A 21,680-nucleotide genomic window follows, 5' to 3' on the forward strand; every position below is an offset into this window, starting at 1 on the left:
GTAAGTGGAAGGCACTTGTGGTGGTAGGTCTTTCCCAAGGCCCCAGAAAAAAATAAAGCTGGGGAATTCAGGAAGTCATATCAACAAAATGCCACAAGACTTGTAATTCTGTAGTGAGGAGGATGAATTGGGTAAAATTATTCTTCCTCTTCCTTGTGCAAATGGAAAGTTTGCTCTGCTCCGCTTCCTTTGTCATCATGGGGAGGAGTAGGCGACAATTTTGCCCAAGTCCTTTTCATGGCAGTCTCCCATGTGCATGGCATGTTGTCCATGAGGGTCTTTTGGATCCAGCATTGGGGTTTTTTGGCATCTTAGGGGCTTGATGGAGGAAGCAAAAGCCGGGGGGGGGGGGATTGTCTCTGTCAGCCCATTGTTGTTTTGATTAGTAATATTTCAGTGTGGCTTCATGCTGCTGATGAAAACCGTGTAATCAGTTTTAAGTCTCTGTGGCAATAAGAATGTAAACGAGTGAGTTGTAATATGTGAGTTGCCTCCAAATAATTGCATGTTTAGTCTGATCTTTTAATATATTTTTTTAACACAGCTTGCAAAAAATTTTAGGCTTGGATTCCCTAGAAGATGTGCTGGACACCAAACTTGTGAACCCAAAGCATATAATCCAGAATGTGTATCATATCAACAAGCAGGGAGTTGTCATTTTAGAAGATAAATCAAGTAAGAGGAGCCGTCTGTTCTTGTTGTTTCTTTTCCAGATGTTGTGCTGACTTTTCTGATAGCAGAAGCCATCTAGAGTATTAGAGACTGAGTAAAAGATTGTTCACTGTCAAGAGACATTTTGGAAATAGTATTTAAATATACCCAATGGCAGTTCACAGAGGAACAAGTTTAAAAGACAGGTCCCTGTCCCAAGTAAATTAAAGCCTGAATGTTGACCCTACAGGGATGAATGGCAGGCAAAGAATAAGAAGGAATAAATATATGTTAGTTATGCATACTTAGGTTTTCTTTGATTGAGGATGATGTTATTAAGCTGGCATCTTTATGGCAAACATGCATTTTCTGGAAGGACTGGAGGGAAGACAACACCTGTTAAACCACTTCTTTTGTGTGTTCAGGAAAGGAATTTATGACAATAAGGATCACTACGAATGGGGAGGCAGGAAACCTTGAGGTGGAATACACTTTTCAATGATACATTTTTGGCGTATTAGTAACTCCCCAATAACCAACAGAGTATTCCTGTCAGTTGTAGGAATGAAGTTGGAGCTGCTAACCTTAAAGGATTAAAGGTTGTATCAATAAACTTTGATTTTTTATGAGCCGTATGTAAGTAAAACAGTATATATAAAAACACAGACCCAGAAATAAAACATCGGGCAGGAAGGAGAGGTCCTGGAGGGAACACAAGTTTTAATAAAGAAGTCTTCACCCACTGGCCGCTCCTTTAGAAGGAGGCAGGCAAATCTCCTGGTGAGGAAGTTCCATAACCGAGAAGGCTCTGTCTTGGGTTGACACATGTTTAACCATAGAAAGCAGGGTCATCTGAAGCAGGGCTCCAGAAGCTGACCATCATGAAACTCAGGATGGTTTACGCAGGATTCCAAGATGGTCTCTTATCCAGTCATTTACAAAATTTAAAAAGATAGAGAGCAGATTTTTCAGGCCGTGATGTTAAAGGTCTGGTCGTGTGTACATTGTCTGAGGGATGCAAGCAGGCAACCTTTCTGCCGCCGTGGCGTTAAGTGTTTCCTGTGTCCGCAGCTTGTTTGATGTGCTTTGCGCAGTCTGTGTTGATACCTTTAAAAAATGTAATTTTTTAAAAATCCTTTTGAAATGCAGAGGAGCTACCTCATTGGGTGCTGTCGGCAATGAAGTGTCTGGCAAATTGTAAGTATTGGTTTCATTGCAGCGAGGTGAGCAATGATTTTTCCTTTTCTATATAAAGAACGATAAAATCTGTCATCCAATTATGTGAGGCTTCTTTTGGCATTGCACCTGGAGAGCTGCTGCAGCTGTTTCCCTCTGTGCTCTGTCAGGTGAGGCCTACCCCATCCTACCACTCCCCTGAGCAAAGTTTATTTACTTACTTATCAACATATTTGTACCCTACCTTTCCTTTTGGCTCAAGTTTAAAGCCTTTCTCCAGATCATGTGGCTCTTCTGTGGGCAGGCCACTTACATTAGAGGAAGGCTACTTGGAGGGTGACTGCATCTGGATCCCAATATCATTGGAAGTTTGAGGTCACTGGGGAGGAGCCAACACCAAGGCTTCTGTCAGCACTGTCTAAGTTTGTGTAAACTGAAATACTGGTGGAACATGTCTTCTTCCCAGGGGATCTTGAACTTCTGATATTACTGAATGGTGTCAGAAGGATACAGACTAAATGTCTGCCTGTAGCGATTGCAGAAGTTTTTTCTCCACATCTGAGAGTTCATAAGAAAAGGTAATAAGTTTCCCTTGGGATCTTCCTCTTCATATATTATTTAAATACAGAAATGATACCCACTTAAGATCTTGTTTACATCTTCGGGCATATGAGAGCTTGACAGGATGGCTCAGCTTGTTTTTCTCACAAGAGCGTCAATTTTGCCGCTTCACTTCCTCCTGAGTGTTTAATGTGGTGCAGAAATAAAGATGATACAACAATCAAGGTGGAGTTGGCCCATCTGCTGACTCCATGTTTTCTTCTGCAGGGCTGTGTCCTTTAGGGTGCTTCTTGCTGTTATAACTGGAGGTAATTTGTCAGATCGAGTGTTGCTAAATGAGGTGGCATTAAGTATCTTGGGTTCTTTGATCAAAAAGTTAGGAGCGATTGAGAATCAGCAAATTGAGAGAGAGCAAAAGAGGGAGAGAGTGCAAATAAGTTGCTGCTTATTTAGGTATATTTCTAGGGTTGCCAAATCAGATTGGCGCTGGAGCGGGGGACTTCAGCGCTGCTCCGGGCGTGCGTGCGCGCACGTCGCAACCCCATCGCCCGGAAATGACGCAACCACGCTGGGCAAGCTGGGGGCGGGGCCACGACCATCCAAGGGGAAACCATAGTGTTTTCCCTCGGATGACTGTGGCCCCGCCCCTAACACGTCCAAGTCACCTCTGGGTGACATGCACGTCGCGTGCTTTGGGGTTGGGATTCCCCCCAGGGCCCGATCCGGCGGCGGCGGGTAAAGGCCTCTGGGGCGGGGGTTTCCCTGCCCCCCGGGGGGACTTGGCAAGCCTATATATTTCTGTTCAACAATTGATCAGCCTACCACTGGAAGTCATCTTGACTTCTCTTGCAGGCAGTGGCTAGAAAGGGTCTGTAATGGCTGCCACCACTCTGGTATGGGTCTCCTTGGGAGGGCCCAGAGCACCCACTGTACCCCTTTATACATTCCTTTTCCAGTAGGTTCTTCCTTATAAGCAACCAAATGAGGTGTGAGGACCCACATAGAGTCACAAACTATTTTTATTAAAGAGATTTAACAGCAACTGTAATTCAATAACTTGTAGGAAAAATGAACACAGTAAAGGTAGGTAAACCAGCACAATAAGAAATCCTAATGTGTCTGTCCTAGCCTTCTCCCAGGTATTTTCCTCAAACTTACCACTTTTGGATGAGGGATCCCTCCTTTTGCAGCAGCCTCAGCAGCTGTGCTCCCTGGGAGTGAACCACCTCCTACTTTGGGCAAAGCCTTTTATTCCTTCTTCCCAGGAACCGCCCTCTACTGGTATAAGTTTTCCCTCCAAATCCCCTGTTAGCCAATCACAGGGTCCAGAGGGTACCTGGGAAATGTAGGCCCTGTAGTCACTCTAATACAGGCTTCCCTGGAGCCACTAGGCCTCCCTAGAGCCTGTAGGCCACATTACTATTGGCCTAGGATCATGACAACTCCTATATTGTACACTGTCCTACACTGTAATGTTTTGGATTACTCTGCAGTCTCCCAGAGTTGATTCAAGTGTTTCAGGTATTCACTTGGACAAATGACTTAGAATTTGCACAAAAATCAGGCCTGTGGGGAAACATCTGTGTTAATCCATCTGCTATAGTGAAACTTCTGTCGAAATCAGCATCTGTTCTGTGCCTCTGGATATCAGCACACGCAGCAACTTCCCTTAGCACAGCAACGCCTATTGGCTATCGCAAACCCTGTGAGGATATGTATTGTAGCCATCTGCCCACTGTCTTTCTCTGTAGCCTTTCTGATCTTGTGGAATAGCCTTCCAGAAGAAATTAGGAAGGCTCCATCTATTTTGCAATTATGTGAGGGCTGTAAGAAAGAATTTTCCAAGAAGGCTTTTGGATTCTCTTGATGAACTCTATACCCTGTTGGTTTTAGGGGCTGCTAGTTGATGCTATTTATAAGGGTGTTTTAATAGTTCAGTGTTTCAAACTTGCTGTGATTTAAACAGTTTTTAATTAGATAGCAACCTTAGCCCCGTGTTGCCTGAGAGAAAGGTGGGTTTATAAATGTTGAAAAGAAATAAACTTATTGCCAGGAAGAGTGCCATTCAGGCCCAATACGTGGTTATCCCCAAATCTTCAATGCCCCGAAGTCAGGGCAGGATGAAGAATCTACCAGCTCTCCCTCTGGGAGCTGCTCTGGCCAGCAGTGCAACACTCTCTCCCTCCTTGGTTATATAGGATGGGAGGGAGGCCTGGAACAGGTAGCCTGTAGCCTCTGCAGAGGGGCTTGGCCAGGGGAGAGGGAGAATCAAAAGACCCCAAAGACACTGAGTGGGATCTTCCTGGGGCTCAGTAACCAAAAGCGGCAGGAAAATGGTTCAGCTGGAGCTTTCAGGATGCTGCATTGCGTAGAGAGCCCATTCCTGCCCTGGGGAAGAAGGGAAGCCGGTGTGTGCGTGCAGGAAAGCCAACTAAGGAGGATGATGAGAGAAAGAGAGAAGCCAGAGCACCAAAGGAAGAAGGACCAGAGCTGGAGAAAGGCAATGGAGACAAACTGGGGAGGGGGTTCAGGTGGAAAGGCAGAAGAAATCCTTCCCGGGGTCCTGATGTCACACATCTCTCTTCGCAGACGGCTTTCCCAAGATGAAGTCCTGTTTTCTCAATGCCCTGCTCTGAGGGCATGATTGAGGCACACACCCCTCCCTGCAAGAAAAAAGGAGGTTTTAATTATTTAATCTAATTAGTGCCCCAAACCCCCCCCCCCGAAAAATCCTGGCTACGGGGATGGTGCCCCCTCTCCCATTGTCAGTCAAAAGGGAAAAGATGAGGAAAAAGTGGCATCTTAGCAGCTGAACTTGTTGGCTTGTGAAAGTTGAGTTGCTGACCCATTTGCTTCTCAAACTGACCTTCCAGAAAAATTTGTTGAGACAGAGGCTTACGTAGACACAGATTATGCTATAGGGGCATTTTCAAACATATGACACCCCTCCTCTTTCCCCATGTACATTTTGAGGCAGTACAAGTTGAAAGAAAAGACTGTCTCAGGACTCCTGTGCTTTTGAATTGTCTCTTAGTCCAGGGAATCCTAAAATGTCCTGCAATTAATGGAATGGTAAAATAGGGATTGAACAATGCAGGTAAGAAAAGGCAATCTTTAGAATAGCATATGTTTATAATTTCTCACGTGTCTCAACTTGCTGAATATTTTTATTATTATTGTTTTGTACAGAGTGTCTTAAATCTTTTCCTGAAATTGATTCTGCTATTGAGTAGAGATTTAATTGGTGATATTTCTACAACCCGTGCAGGCTGAATAAGAATATTCTTTCTTTCTTTAGGGCCCAGGTGTCCAGATCTGAAACAACCTACTTACTTAGGATTTGAAAGAGATGTATTCAGGACTATAGCTGATTACTATGGCCACATGAAAGAGCCTCTTCTCACTTTCCAGCTTTTTGACATCTTTGTCAGTGTGTTAGGTAAGCTATCACTTTGCTCGATATGGACCAATGTTGTGCATTCTAATCCACTGCAGAATGTATCACCTGCATTTAAAAAAAAAAAAAAAGAGTTAGTACAAGAGGACCTGAATTCAGGTCAGGGCTGCAACATGGAGATAATTTAACCCTCTTCCCTGCACTATGTTCTTTTATTCAGTTCCACTTCACTTAAGTTCAACCAGTTGCCAGCAAGCTTCCATTTTTGTCGGTCTTTCTCTTCCCCTCTTCCCCTCAGCTCTGTGACCAGCTCATACCTGCCAGCCTCACGGGGTCCAGAAAATGCAGTTTTAAGCCACTTCTAAAACAAAGGCTGAGAATCAGTAGAGGGGGCAGGAGTGGGGTATACCCAATCTGATTCTGTCAGTACATGCTAAAATTACAGAGACAATCCAGAGTGATATGGACCTGCTTAAACAATAAGACATTTAGACTATTAATTAGGACTTTTCAATCAAAGTTTATCTTGACACAAAGACTTTTTAACACAATTCTTTCATTAATCAGCACTTTTAGCTAATAAGGATTTTTCTTGTGGCTGGAGTGCTTCACAGTGGTGTTCTCTCTCTTCTGAATACATCCAGTTTGCCTCTAAGACTCCTAAATTTGAACACTTTTAGGGAAATCTCATTTCTAAATTTATTGGGCAACACATCATAGCAGTTTGCTGGTGAGTTTTAGTCTTCAAAATAATCTTAATTATTACATCAGGTAGTTGAAAATGCATGCCTGCAATGATGCAATCACTTAATTGCAGATGACACAGTAATTAATAGTTCATGACAACTAATGCTTCTCTCATGATGTTGATTGCAAGATTTTTGTAGCAATGCTGATTTTGAACAATGAACCCTTCCTTAATTTGTCACAAGCAGCACTTTCCCATTGCTTTGCACTCTGCTGATACGGTCCTCTTTAATGCCAGTGGGAGTATCCAAATTTTGGCTGCGTGGGATTTGAATATTGGTTTGGCCATGAGCCATGCAACAACTGCCATTGCTACTTGAATATGGCTAGAGCAGTCACAACCACTTTTTGCTAAGAGCAGGGCATGTGTGTCCTTGACTGGAAACTGATTCAAACTTTTGACCAGTCACTGCTGTCTTGTCAGTTGTTGCACAGATTACAGGATCAGTCTTTGCAGTATCCTGACTGTAGTTGTGCTTGAAATTAATGACCACAATCAGAGTACTGTAGTGGGCATAAAAGCATCTTGGAATTCATTGAAGATAGTAACTCAGTGTACAGCAGTAGTGGTGATGGGGAAGCAAATTCAGTGTTGGGAATTATTAGGGAAGGGATTAAATTATACAAACTACTATTGCAATACCCTTATGTAAATCTATAGTATGGTTGTATTTGGAATACGGTGTACAGTTGTAGTCACCTCATCTCAAAAAAGACATTGTAAAGCTGGGAAAGGTGCAGAAACTGACAACCAAAATAACGTTGGAATACCTTCCTAGAGAAGGAAGATGTTTTGGGCTTAGAAGACATGGCAATTCAGGAGAGGCACAGTGCAGATCTATACAGTTATTCATGTGATGACAAAAGTGTACAGAAGGAAGTTTTCACCCTCTGCTATAATTCTTGAACTTGAGGTCCTTCAGTGAAGCTGATTGGCAGGAGGTTCAGGACAGACAAAAGGAAGTTCTTCACATGGTGCATAATGAATGTATGTAATTTATTGCTGATGGTACAGGAATGTCCACTGGCAGAGATGGATTTAAAAGTAGACTATAATGGGCCTGACACGTCAGTCAATGAAGCAGATCCTTAAGACCATAATGCAAAAAGAGAAAAATGATTGAAGATACATTTTGAAATGGGACAATAAACCAGATTCCTGTCCTTTTGGTGGACTTCCGATGGTTTTTCTGTGGAGGTGCATTTAGCACATGTTAATTATTTGTCCTGTATGCTTCTTGAGAGAATCTTTTTGAATTTGTATTTAGTATACATGAGTTTAATTTTGTCCCAATAATATTTTTTTCTCGTTTTGCAAAACTGTCTTTGGGGTTTCTGTCACTGGCTTGATAGGGTTGCCAGCTCTGGGTTAGGGAATACTTGGAGATTTGGGAGGCAGAGCCTGAGTAGGGCGAGTTTGTGGAGGGACTTTCAGTGGGGTATAATGCGATAGAGTCCACCTTCCAAAGTGGCCATTTTCTCCAAGTGAGCTAGTTTCTGTTCCCTGGAGATCAGTTGTAATCCCAGGAGAACTCAGACACTACCTGGAGGTTGTCAACCCTACTGGCTGACAAGTCATGTCCATTACAGTTATACAGTGCGGTGCTGTTTAGTGTTTTTTCTTTCTGTTTGTACATGCTGTGTTCCCTTTTGGTGTTGTTTAAAAATAAACTAGGCGCATTCTTGGAGGATAGGTCTAAACGGCTACTAGCTGTGATGGCTGAATGGTTGAATGGAGTCTCTGTGTTCAGAGGCAATAGACCTCTAAATACAATTTACTGAGTGAGGGTGGTGTGAGTATCAGCTATTGCCTTATTGCCTTCCCTGTTGGCTTCCCAAGTGTTTCTGATTGGCTACTGGAGGAAATAGGATGCTTCACTAGAAGGACCTTTCATCTTATTCAGCAAGGTTCTTGATTTCTTAACCACTAGGCTATTAGAGAAAAACCTTGGCACCTAATAATGTTAGATTTTTTCATATACAATTTAATTATAGTTTAGCTTTCACTTAGCATCTATTAGAACTTTTATGTGGCTCAGTAAAAAGCAAGTAATGCAAAGAATGTGGTATAAAACTTACATATAATTTTAAAGATGTATGCGTTAGATACAGCAATTGCTTTTATGCTTGATTCACTGGGTTGCTGACAGCTCATTAGGGCTGAAATTAATTTTTCCCTTTAGGTTGTTAATTTAGGTTTATTGAGTGTAATGCAGAAAGCCTGCTAGAAAACAGCCTGACTGTAAAGCTAAATGATATTTGTAGAATGGAACATTACATGTACTTACACTACATCTTGAAACCTCTTGCTTTGATAACAAAAAAGACCTCTGCTATGTTCTGTGGAGGCAACAAAAAAGACTTTCACATTTAAGCGTGATTTGATGTGCTCATTATTTTTACTTTGCTGGAATAAGTCTGCAGCAGATATCAAGCTTGCATAGTCTACTAGTATACTATGACTTTGGCCTGGAATGCATATAATCATGTTGATATTTTAACTGCATTTAAAAGGTTGGGAGAGGGGTACACACTCAAGTGCTCTGTTCTCCAGTATACCCCTCTGTCAACATCTGAACTGTGTCAGTTCGAGCCCCGTGCTGGTGTGAGCTGCCAGCCTGTTGTCCCCAGCTCATCATCCACCCAGCGATTCGAAAGCCTCGGCGAGTAGATAAAATGGGAACCACTCCTTAGAGAGGGTGGGCACACCAACTTCCCCTCTGGGAAAGGTGTTAGCTGTCGGTTGGGGACGTCTTGATCCAGGATCCGGAAGGCGGAAGATCTACTCGGCTACGAAAAATCCCTGGAGTGGGATGCTCCAGCCAGGCGGTGGCAGTGTGGTGACACGACATATGGGTCCTGAAGCCACAACGTCATCAAGCCGGTTGACGCAGCCGTTCTGGACATGACTGTGCCAAGCCAGAACGTTTCCACCGTGCAGTTACAGCGTGTGCAATTAAATGAATTATATATTGTCTCCCCTATCCCCTATGAAACATTGCTAGTCCCCTGTCTAAAGAGTAACTGTAAATCACTTTGAGCCCACTTGTGGGGAAAGCGATTAATAAATTGAAAGCATTATTGTTGTTGTTGTTAATAATAATAATAATAATAATAATAATAATAATAATAATAATAATAATAATAATAATAATAATAATAATAATAATAATAATAATAATAATAATAATAATAATAATAATAATAATAATAATAATAATAATAATAATAATAATAATAATAATAAACTGCTATGTATTGGTCAGTTCTAACCCGAGTTAATGGTAGTTAGATTCATCTTCGAGGTTTCTGTGCAGGTACACACGGGGACTGCGCAGGCCAGCTGCTGGAAAAATTCCAAGCTTTCTAGAGGACTAGGTGTGCACCCCCTCCTCCCTCTGGTACTTTTCCTCCAGAACAATCTCATGACCAGGAGGAAGGGTGCTGCTCCCTCTGTTCTCTGTTTTTCTTCACCTCATACTTGGGCTGAGGAGAATTTTTTCTCTGTTTTCTTTTTGATCATCGATAGTCATTCTAGTGAAGAACAAACTACAATTACAGAAGAAATGTTTCTGGACTACCTCAGGATTGGGCCAGCTGACACTCTCAAATGATGCTGTTAAACAGCCATTCTCTGCACCTTAACTGCCTACAGATTCACACAGCAGAGCTGCCTGCTCTTCCTGTTACCGTTTTCACTTGAAGGCATGTATGAATAGAGTGGGACTCAGAGGAGCTCTTTTCAGAGGCTTTGGCTATGCGCTAGCCTGAATAAAGGCACAACCTCTCTCCGTGGTGAGGTGTAATGAGACAGAGCCTCGGACTTACTGGCTCCTTTCAAAGGTTTTGGCTTCATGCCAGCCTGAATACAGGCACAGTGCCCTCCGTGGTGAGGTATGGTGTGACAGCAGATTCACTGGTTCTTTCAAAGGCTTTGACTGCGTGCCAGCCTGAATAAAGGCACAGTCCCCCTCCTCCGCTTCATCTGCTCCAAGGGGAAGAACCTAGAGGTGTTGCCGGATGGAGCCTCTGATGTCGTAGCCTCAGCAAAATGACCTGATGTCAAAACCACCTAACCAGGAACTGGTTTGTCGGCATCAGTCCCTTCTTTTTGGAGTCATCGGCGATCTCCACTCCAACAGTCGTTGCTGGGATATTCACAATCCCCATGACATCAAAGCATTTCCTCTTCTCACTGTCGCTCTTCATCATTGACATGGAGTCAACCTTCAACGTCTCTAAGTCATTCTCCATAGGGCTTGCTTACCCCAAGGTTGACAGTTTCAATCCCTTTGATGGTGAACTCTTACAGATTGACACCAAAGTCTTATGGATCAGTGTCACAGCCCTTCCTCCAGTGGCAGTAGAGCACACTTTTGAAAAACATTATGTGTGGCCTGTCAGGCCAAAGGGCAGGATATAATTATTGTAAATAAGTTTAATAAGAGTACCAAGGAAAGGGTGGGAAATGGAATATGCCACCACAGAGCTTGCTACTGATGTCAGAAGAGCAATCCTTCTACTCCTAAACAGTTAGCTACAACTGGGGTGGATACTACCACTCATTGAGCAAATATAATTTATTTATTCAGTTATTTATTGTCTTTGCTGTTTTTGCAACTGAAGTCATAAACAGCAAACCCTCATCCCACAATAAACCTCGTTCCACAAGAAAACATGGAACTATTTAAAGGTTGCTCCTGCAAAAGCTGTCATGTGATTTGACAACAGCTGCTAGAAATTTTGCCACATGCAGGGTAATTTGTTTATCTTCATCTCTAAGTAACCAGGGTGATTTTGCTTCTGGAGAGAGGAAGTCCTGATTAAATAAAGGGGAGATCAGTTCATCTCTTAGAGCTGAATATTTGGGATAATCAAGCGAAATATTATTCACAGTCAATTTTACTGCTGCTGCAATTACAGAGTCAACCATTTCTATATGAACTATTTAAATTAAACCTTTCCCTTTGGCTTAGATTTGTAGCCTTTCTCCAATCTAAGAATGCCTCCAATTTAAGTGACTCTTCCTCCAACTGAACACCCAGTTAAGTTGGAACAAGGCTACTTGGAGGATAATTTACTCCAATGTGTGTGAAGTTGCCTTAAGTTCAGCATGAGGATTCTTCTTGGTAGATATTTCATGACCCACATGTGGAGGGGTTTCCCTTACACAAGGTATTTCCTAATAGCTTCATGGCTGTGGCAGCTCAAAATATGCTTCCGCAGGGGCTTTGGTGAGGATAAGTATAAAATCCCCATGTACACTGCCCTCGGCTCCTTTGTGGAAGAAGATAGGATTAAATGCATGATTACAGTTTTTGGCTGCTGAGTCATTGGCCCTAACACTTGAATATGAAGATTACTAGTGTGTGAACTCTGCTTGAATTATCCTTTCATTTCCACACAGTTACATCGTGTGTGTGTATATATATGAAAAAGGAGAGGTAAGATAATCTCAAGATCCCATTGAAAATACAGAATTGGAGAAGGAGAAGCTTAACGGTGCAGTCCTCAGCAGAGTTACACCCTCAGAGGGGTGTAATTCTGTTTAGGATTGTGCTGCTTTCTTTCAAATGATCAAAAGTCATCATCTATTCTGTGTTACCCAAAGTGGTTGTGAGGGTCTCCTGAGTTTGTTGGGGAATTAGCCAGGAAACCCAAACAATGCAAGAGGGGGTAATCAAGCAGGATCTCCACCTATGTTTAGGGGGATTTTTCCCTCAGTAAAACTCAAATGAACCAGGCTGTGATTAATGAAATGTTTTTTATTAAAGAGAATTAATGAATTACATCAAAACTTATTAATTGAAGTGGTAAAAACGGTAGGGACCTAACAGAAGCAGAAGAGATTAGGAAAAGATGGCAAGAATACACAGAAGAACTATACAAGAAAGACCTCGATGTCCTTGACAACCACGACGGTATAATCACTGACCTCGAGCCAGACATCCTGGAATGTGAAGTTAAATGGGCCTTAGAAAGCATTAGTAACAACAAAGCTAGTGGAGGTGATGGTATTCCAGCTGAACTATTCAAAGTCTTAGAAGATGATGCTGTTAAAGTGCTGCACTCCATTTGCCAGCAAATTTGGAAAACGCAACAGTGGCCACAGGATTGGAAAAGGTCAGTATACATTCCAATCCCAAAGAAGGGCAATGCCAAGGAATGTTCAAACTATCGCACAATTGCACTCATATCACACGCTAGCAAGGTCATGCTCAAGATCCTACAAGCTAGGCTTCAACAGTACGTGGATAGAGAACTACCAGAAGTACAAGCTGGGTTTCGAAGAGGTAGAGGAACTAGAGATCAAATTGCCAACATTCGCTGGATTATGGAAAAAGCAAGAGAGTACCAGAAAAATATCTACTTCTGCTTCATTGACTATGCTAAAGCCTTTGACTGTGTGGATCACAACAAACTATGGCAGGTCCTTAAAGAGATGGGAGTACCAGACCACCTCACATGTCTCTTGAGAAACCTGTATAAGGGCCAAGAAGCGACAGTTAGAACCGGATATGGAACAACTGATTGGTTCAGCATAGGAAAAGGAGTACGACAAGGATGTATACTGTCACCTTGCTTATTTAATATATATGCAGAGTACATCATGCGAAATGCTGGCCTGGATGAATCACAAGCGGGAATTAAGATTGCTGGGGAAAAGATCAACAACCTCAGATATGCAGATGATACCACTCTAATGGCTGAAAGTGAAGAGGACCTAAAGAGCCTCTTGCTCAGAGTAAAAGAGGAGAGCGCAAAAGTGGGCTTGAAGCTCAACATCAAAAAAACTAAGATCATGGCATCCGGCCCCATCACTCCTTGGCAAATAGAAGGGGAAGTCGTGGAAGTAGTGACAGACTTCACGTTCCTGGGATCCCAGATCACCACAGACTGTGACTGCAGCCATGAAATTAAAAGACGCCTGCTCCTTGGGAGGAAAGCGATGGCGAACCTAAACAGCATGATAAAAAGTAGAGACATCACCCTGCCAACAAAAGTCCGCATGGTCAAAGCAATGGTATTCCCAGTAGTCATGTATGGCTGCGAGAGTTGGACTATAAGGAAGGCCGAGCGCCGAAGAATAGATTCTTTTGAACTATGGTGCTGGAGAAGACTCTTGAGAGTCCCTTGGACTGCAAAAAGATCAAATCAGTCAATCCTAAAAGAAATCAACCCTGACTGTTCCCTGGAAGGCCAGATAATGAAACTGAAGCTCAAATACTTTGGCCACCAAATGAGAAGGGAGCACTCCCTGGAGAAGACCCTGATGCTGGGAAAGATTGAAGGTCAAAGAAGACGGGGACGGCAAAGGATGAGATGGTTAGACAATGTCATCGATGCAACGAACATGAAATTGAGCCAACTTCAGAGGACGGCAGAAGACAGGAGGGCCTGGCGGGAGATGATCCATGGGGTCGCGAAGATTCGGACTCGACTATGCGACTGAACAACAACAACAACTTATAGAGACAAAGAAGGGAACTTATTCTATGGGACTATATGTACCTGTCCAAGGAGGGCTATATTTACCTGTCCAAGGAACAAAGATCCAAGAAGGAGGATGAGCAAAACAAACAAGTGTCTCAACCCAGGCAGGGTACCCAACCTTTGCATTGGGGGTGTAAGTTAGTAGACATCCAGATACACGCACACATTATTGAACAAAGCATGTCTGGTTATACCCCTTGGAGCATGACATGATTGCTCCTAGAACAATGCTGTGATGGTGTGAATAAAACAATGTTGTCTGAGCAAGGAAGCATTATAACTTTCCCAGCAGTTGCAAGCGCAGTGTAACATTTTTGTGAAAATGTCTATTGTGTTTGGTGACCTCTAGCTGCTAGGATAAGACAACTATCATACAAAGGATTATGGGATTAAAATGGTTTCTACAGGTTTTCACTTAGGATGGCCAGGTAGGGCAAGGTCAGGCAAGGTAGGGAGTTGGTTAGATTTCCTGTCCTTTTATGAGAAAATCAATCTTTGACACTGATGGATTTAAAGAGGGAAGAGAACTGCCAAAAACCAGACCTTTTGCACCTTTAGGATCAGTTTTTCAGACATTCCTCTGGTCAGTATTCGATGTAACTGCAGGATCTTTTTTGATCTCTTGTTTGCCGACCAGGGAAGAATGAGTTACCCTGTGAGATGCTAAGAGAAGGAAAGTTGCTTGTGTCACCTGTTTATAGGTACTAAACTTATCCTTCCAAGTGAGGAGGGGGTTGAGGCCTAACATCTATTACTTTGTGAGCATTACAAAATCTTTATGCTGCAATCTTTTATCATTTTATCTAAGCATGGGATCTGGGTATTGGTGGAGTGCCAATGTATAGAACTGTAGGCTCCATTTGTTCTTTCAGGTCTTCTGTAACAGTGAGAGAACTATAGTCTATAGGTCTAAACTTCTTGAGAGATATCAGGAAGCATGCACAGAATCCTTATGATAACTCTGGAAGCGAAAGCTGAGTAGCACTTTATAGATTTTGGCTCCTGGGGATGTGAGAAGTTCTTTGAACCTAGTGAGAGGAGTTCTTCCTACTTTAGCCTCTCTCCCACCCCAATCAAAGTCAGAACTATACAAAACTTACCTGTGGAGCAAACCTGGTAGTGTGAACAAAGCAAGACAAATGTGTGGGAGAGATCCCAAAGGCACAGTAATCTAATTAAATAGTTAAAAGCATTATTTATTGTGAAATAAAATTTTTATTTATTAAGACATTTATATCCCCCTTCTCCTCATGTTTCAAGGCAACTTACAATAATAGTTAAAAACATCCTCATCTAAAACCAAACCCACAAAATAGCAAACCAAAAGAGCTAAAATGAAAAATAAAATTGTAAAATGTATATGGCATTTGCAGGTAAGAAGCAGAAATCTTCTAAAAGGAAAAAGACAGCAAATGCAGGATCACAGGTATTTTCCTTCACTGGCTGACTAGGTTGTCTAGCCAGGTAAGGAACATCAGAATTTACTTTTTGTTACCAGTCCTTTGTGTAGATCTAGAATGTATTTCTGCATATTCCCTCAGAACAAAAATTAGCCTGTGAACAAATAAACCTGTGCCTGGGTAATCTTAACACAATCTCATAACCAGCTCACTTGTCCAAGAGCTACAAAATCTGAAAACCCTAGGCTCCTTCTCTTGGGTGGGGTAAAAAAGGCCTTTTCAGCAGTAGGAGAGAGAACAGAAGATGAACCAACAGCCAGTATACAACCAAGGGGCTGATTGCATATGAAGCAAAAACAGGAGTTTTATGGCATTTAACAAAGTTTTACTCCAATATGAGCTTTTGTGGGCTAGAACCGACTTCCTCAGATGCAGTTGGTGAATCCTCATGATTCATATAGTGAATATGAATGACCTTTGTGTGAAACTAATGGAAACACTAGAGAAACAGTGGAGCCATAATTAATGAGGCCACTTTACACCTTCTTTAGCAGAAAACATTTTCACTACTGGGCTTGCTGTTCATGTAACATAGAAGAGGAGAAGGAAGTTCAAGCTTCTGCTATCCAGTGAGAGACAAAAGAATTTCATATTTACATCAGTAATTAGGTTTTTAACAAGGAGAGAAAGGGACAGCTTTAGCCTGTAGACCAAAATGGAGCTGATGGGTTAACTGATCACCTTTTCAAAGTACAGCTAATAAAAACAGTCTTTGACCCTTGTGTAACAGATGTTTTCCATTCAATTGCACGTTTTTAGTTTGAAATGTTACTAATTGAACTATTAATCATATACTGGATAAAATAAAGTGGTTCTCTCTATACAGAGACATGCCTAACAATGAAATATCATCATTTTGCAATTATATTTTTCCTCAGGTCTCCTCCAGAAAGAGTCATTGGCCATTGAAGCATTGCAGGTTTGCTGTCTTCTTCTGCCACCAGAAAATCGTCGTAAAGTGCAGCTGCTAATAACTATGATGGCCAGGATCAGTATAAATAAGGACCTCCCCCCTCTCTGTGATACAGCTGGGACAAGAACACTGGTATGTGCCTCTGGAATGGAAAGACCTAGTCTGGTCTTGCAGAGACAGTTTGGAATTGCTTTGTTGAAGGTTTTCTCTAGTTTGGAAACATTTGGATTTCCTGCCTTCCTGGTATAACATTTGCTACTTTCCAGTCTTCTGGTATAGCAACTAAATTTAGTGATAGGTTACATATCCGGGTTAGTAGATTAACTGTCTCACATTTGAGTTCCCTAAGAACTCTCAGATGTATGCCTTTAGGACCTGGAGTTTTATTGTTTTAGTTTCCCAGTAGGTCTACAACTTCATCTCTGGTCATTTCAATTTGACTCAGTTCTTCAGACTCCCTTTCTAAAAATCTTGGCTGGGGCATGGGTACATGCCTCACACATTACGCAGTGAACACAGAGGCAATAAATTCACTGAGCTTCTCTACCATCTTCCCATCTTCCTTTAGCAAGTCAGTTGCAACTTGACAGCACGTGTGTATGAATGTACATGTGTATTTAATTTGAGAACAGAATCATGCCCTTACAAAGAAGAAATTCCTGAGAATATTTTGAGCTATGTATTTAACAGAACTGTTTGGTGGTGTTAGTTTTGGGGGGTTTTTTTGTTTTTTTTTTAACTCTGGAAGTAAAAAATACACATAAATAACCTTGATTCCTGCATTACAAGGCTATCGATATGAACAGTGCTAGCATACAAACAAGGAAATATAGTAACCAGAGGGAGGGCAGGAGAAAGCCAGTCATTCCTCTGTTATGTGCCTGGGCCAAGCTCCACTTGAGAGCCTTCTCACTCCTGCCTCCAATTACTTCTGATGGGGCATCAGAGAGAGGCAAGAAGCAGCTGGCTGAGAATGCCCTCCCCAATAAACACTTTTATTGAATTATCACACATACAGTACAATCCTATGTAAAGTGACTTAGAGTGTTTTGGTCCCTGGAGCCGCTTTGGGAGCTAATTTTGTCTGAACAGTGGGATAAAATATAATCACCATTTCCCCTCCCCCCCTTTTCCGTTTCAGATGGTTCAAACCTTTTCTCGTTCCATTCTCTGTTCCAAAGATGAAGTGGACTTGGATGAACTACTGGCAGCTAAACTAGTATCATTCTTGATGGACAATTATCAGAAAATCTTAAATATCCCTTGTGCCCTGAAAGCTGCAATAGAGGAACATGTAACACATCTTCGAAGGGTCCAGGTAGAGCTGTAAATTTTCTTCCCAAGGACGCTCATTTACCACACTATTACAAATCAAACACATTCTTCTTGTCCAAGAAATAAACAGTCAAGTAGCTTAGGGTTGCCCTTGTTTAATTGCTGTAGTTAGCTAAACACCTTCTGTTGCCACATTTTAACTATTATTATCTCAAGACTGAGTCTCTGGACAATCATTCCCCCCCCCCTTTTTTTTTGAATAGCTTCTTTGGGTCAACCAGGCTTCTACATAAGTTTCTCCTGAACATTGTAGGGTCAGGAAACAGTTATAGATCCCTTTTTACAATTTTTAGTTATGGGAATGCTTCCTCCAACTCATTCTTGTGCATATGAAAATAATCTGAAAAGAGATTTTTTTCATGGATTTGGGAATCACGATGAGAGTAAATCCCACTGCTGTAACTCTCTTGTGTAATTTCTCTTATATACTATCTCTAAATGTTTATCCCACTATTTGTAATGTCCCCAAGTTGGTTTACGATAACATACTTTAAAAATGGAGCATTAACATTGCAAAACAAGAAGTGATATTTAAAACAAGCTGAGCTTCCAGCATCCCAACTCAAAAGTCCTGCATTCTGAAATTATTACACATATCTGGTTTATCAGAAAATACTGCAGAGATTGGGAGCTACCACAAAAATATCCCATTTCTCTTGATGGGACTGCTTTGCTTAGGGTAGTGGTAGTACCCAAAGAAAGGCCTTGTCTCCATATCACAATACAGAATATTAATTAAGTGCCGTCAAGTCGCTTCTGACTTATGGCGACCATAAGAATTAATGACTTCCAAAATGTCCTATTGTTAACAGCCTGGCTCAGGTCTTGGAAACTGAGGGTCCTCATGGCTTCCTTGATTGAGTCAAACCATTTCATGTTGGGTCTTCCTCTTTTCCTACTGCCTTCAACTTTTCCTAGCATTATTGTCTACTCATAATGTGGCCAAAGAATGATAGCCTTGGTTTAGTCATTTTAGCTTCTAGGGAGAGTTCAGGCTTGGTTTGATTTAGAACCCACCTATTTGTCTTTTTGGCAGTCTATGGTATCTGTAAAACTCTCATCACATTTCAAATGAATCAACTTTCTTCCAATTTAAGCACCCATATATAGTAATGATGGAGCTGCGGTGGCTCAAGTGGTTAAGACGCTGAACTGCAGGCTGTGGAAGGTCAGTAGTTCAGCAGTTCGAGACCCGGGTGCCGCATGACGGAGTGAGCTCCCATCTCTAGTTCCAGCTCCTGCCAACCTAGCAGTTCGAAAGCAAGAAATTGCAAGTAGATAAATAGGTACCACTTCAGTGGGAAGGTAACAGCGTTCCGTGCGCCTTGGTGTTTAGTCATGCCGGCCACATGACCACGGAAACGTCTTCGGACAGCGCTGGCTCTTCGGCTTTGGAACGGAGATGAGCACCGCAACCCTAGAGTCAGATTTGACTGGCTTTTGAGCAAGGGAACCTTTACCTTTACTTTATATAGTAATGGGGAATATTATGATATGAATTATTTTGACCTCTGTCGCCAGTGACACATCCTTACTTTTAATGTTCTTTTCTAGCTCCTTCATGGTTGCCCTTCCCAGTCTCAATCTTCTTCTGATTTCTTGGTTGCAGTCTCCCTTTTGGTTGATGGTTGAGCCAAGGAATAGAAAATCTTTAACAATCTTCAGCTGTAATCTTACTTTGGCACTTTGTACTTTAATCTTCATCCGTAATTGTTTCAAGTCTTCACTGTTTTCTGCCAGTAATGTGGTGTCATCTACATATCTCAAATTGTTAATGTTCCTTCTACCTATTTTACCCACAAGGAAATATGCATATAAAACTTTTAATGCTGGAATGCAAAATCTGAGCTGTTTGTCTTTCCACCTAGATAAAATATTCGGGAGCAGATACTGATGCCACTACACCTGCTCCATCATTTTGTCATCAGATTAGCACTGATGAATTTGAATACCAAAAAACAAATGGCTGTCAAGAGCCACTGGCAAGCTTGCTGGAAGAAATCACAAAGGATACAGAAATGTCCATCAAAGAGAAGAAGAAAAAATTGAAGCGGGTAAAATAAATCCTCAAACTTCCTTAATTTTTTTTCTCTTTTATGGCGCTTAGCCTCTTTATGGTGTTTTAAGTGTTCAGGGAGCATTGCATACTATTGTCTTGCAATTGTTATAACAGCCCTCTACGGTAGGTGGGTAGATGAGTATTGGTTCCCTTTTGCATATGGAGGGCTGAGGGCTACCAAGTGAACTCTTCTACACCAACAAGAGAAGCTGGCTGGAAAATAAGCTTCTGGTTTTATTTCTTTTTTATTTCTTCGACACCTTCTTGCTTCTTCAAATCTTTTAATACCTTTGCAGCTACTGATCATATAGACTCATTAAAGATTATGATGGAACTAGTAGATTTGCATATATTTGCAAGCTTGGGATGTTCTGAGCCATGAATAGGAGAATAAACTTGCTGCATATGCAAAATAGTTCCCTTGTTGACAGTGCCACAAAAAGTGTGTAAGTTTGTTTTGGGAGGAGCCATGGTTCAGTGGTAGAATGCCAGCAGAAGGTCTCAGGTTCAATCATTGGCATTTTCAGTATGTAGTTAAAAAGATCAGGTAGTAGATGATGTGAGAGATCTCAACCTGTGACCCTGGAGTTCTTGAAGCATATTTCTCAATGCTACCTTTCCCTCCCAGCTGGAAATAACCCAGGGTGTTGGTAGTGATGACAGCAGTAGTGGCACAGACACTTCTGATGGCAGATGTTAACCCTCCCACAAATGTTTTATTTTTCCTTGATAAATATTTACTGGATTTCTGGCTATAGAAATATTTACTTAGTGCTTCTTGCGGGGTCCTCATTAATTATGAAAATGTATGAAGCCCTAAATCAAAGTGTGGAGAGTCACAAATGTTCAATCTTTTTGTTTTAAAGTATTGCAAGACTTAGTAAATATGTTTTTTCAACTTGGCTCAACATAATCTTTTAATGGTTGAGATCCAGGTGAATATGAATTGATTGCAGCTTGGTGACCATGAATAGATATGTGGGATTCTTCAGAATGGTACAGTAGGGCTATCACATTTTGTGTGGGCTTTAAACATCGGCTGGCATGGCAAACATGAACCTCTTGTACTGCCGGAGATACAGAAATTAAGAACTTCAAAAACAGAATTGCTGAGAATTAAACTGCTTTGTAGAAGTAATTTGGCAAGATAAATGGAATTATAAACACATTTTTCTTGTCATCCAAAACTAAAACCTTGCTGCTTTTAATGAATAATCCCTACTTACTAATACTGCTGTATTCCTTTGTAGTTTCAGAAATCCTATCCTGATGTATACAAGGAGCGATTTCCTACCCGTGAAAGTGAGGCAGTTCTGTTTCCTGAAAAAAGTAAACGGAAACCAATGCTGTTGATGTGGGCCTTTAAAAAACCTTTCCAGCCATTTCAAAGAACAAGAAGCTTTCGGATGTAGGACTTGAGTTGCATCTCAGTAATGGATCGGTTTTAAGCATCTGGAACAGCTGAAAGTACTTCTGACTACCGAAAACATTGTTGAAAGGGGAAAACACTGGAGCAGGAAACTGCTGTTCTGAGCCATTACCAGTATTTTGTCGTCATTCCCATAAATCTCCTATGTCTTTCTAAAAAAGTAAAAGTTAGCTATCGGCAATTATTGTGTTGGTGGTAATTTTAGGATTTGAAATCTTAAAAGGGAAACTACTAGACATTGTTGAAAAATACTGTAAAATATATTGTATGTACTTGAATGAACCTGAAACACTGGATCTTGTTCTGCATGGCTGTCTGTAAATCGGGAAGCCAAACTTCATACTACTGATTTCAGTAAGGGGCAAAAAGCCTGTGCTCTTGCTTACATGTCTAAGATGGAATGCTCAGTTTTAGAAGCATGGACTTCGAAGCACAAGCCTTCAGACATGCCATGTGAG

The 21,680-nt window shown here is 41.6% G+C and overlaps 1 protein-coding gene across 1 annotated transcript in view; it reads left to right on the plus strand.

The window, feature by feature from the left end:
• DEPDC1B (DEP domain containing 1B) overlaps positions 1 to 21,225 on the plus strand; it is a 50,872-nt gene extending 29,647 nt beyond the window's left edge. Inside the window, exons 5-10 of the mRNA XM_015412986.1 lie at positions 545 to 675; positions 1,801 to 1,848; positions 5,687 to 5,827; positions 16,365 to 16,531; positions 17,541 to 17,717; positions 21,044 to 21,225. Of these exons, the coding sequence (XP_015268472.1) occupies positions 545 to 675; positions 1,801 to 1,848; positions 5,687 to 5,827; positions 16,365 to 16,531; positions 17,541 to 17,717; positions 21,044 to 21,205 (826 nt within the window). The 3' untranslated portion in view covers positions 21,206 to 21,225. The remainder of the gene's footprint in view (positions 1 to 544; positions 676 to 1,800; positions 1,849 to 5,686; positions 5,828 to 16,364; positions 16,532 to 17,540; positions 17,718 to 21,043) is intronic.
• Positions 21,226 to 21,680: the final 455 nt, after the last annotated feature.

The sequence above is a fragment of the Gekko japonicus genome, unplaced genomic scaffold, assembly GCF_001447785.1.
Source record: "Gekko japonicus isolate JY-2015 unplaced genomic scaffold, Gekko_japonicus_V1.1 scaffold2332, whole genome shotgun sequence".
NCBI classification, from domain to species: domain Eukaryota; kingdom Metazoa; phylum Chordata; class Lepidosauria; order Squamata; family Gekkonidae; genus Gekko; species Gekko japonicus.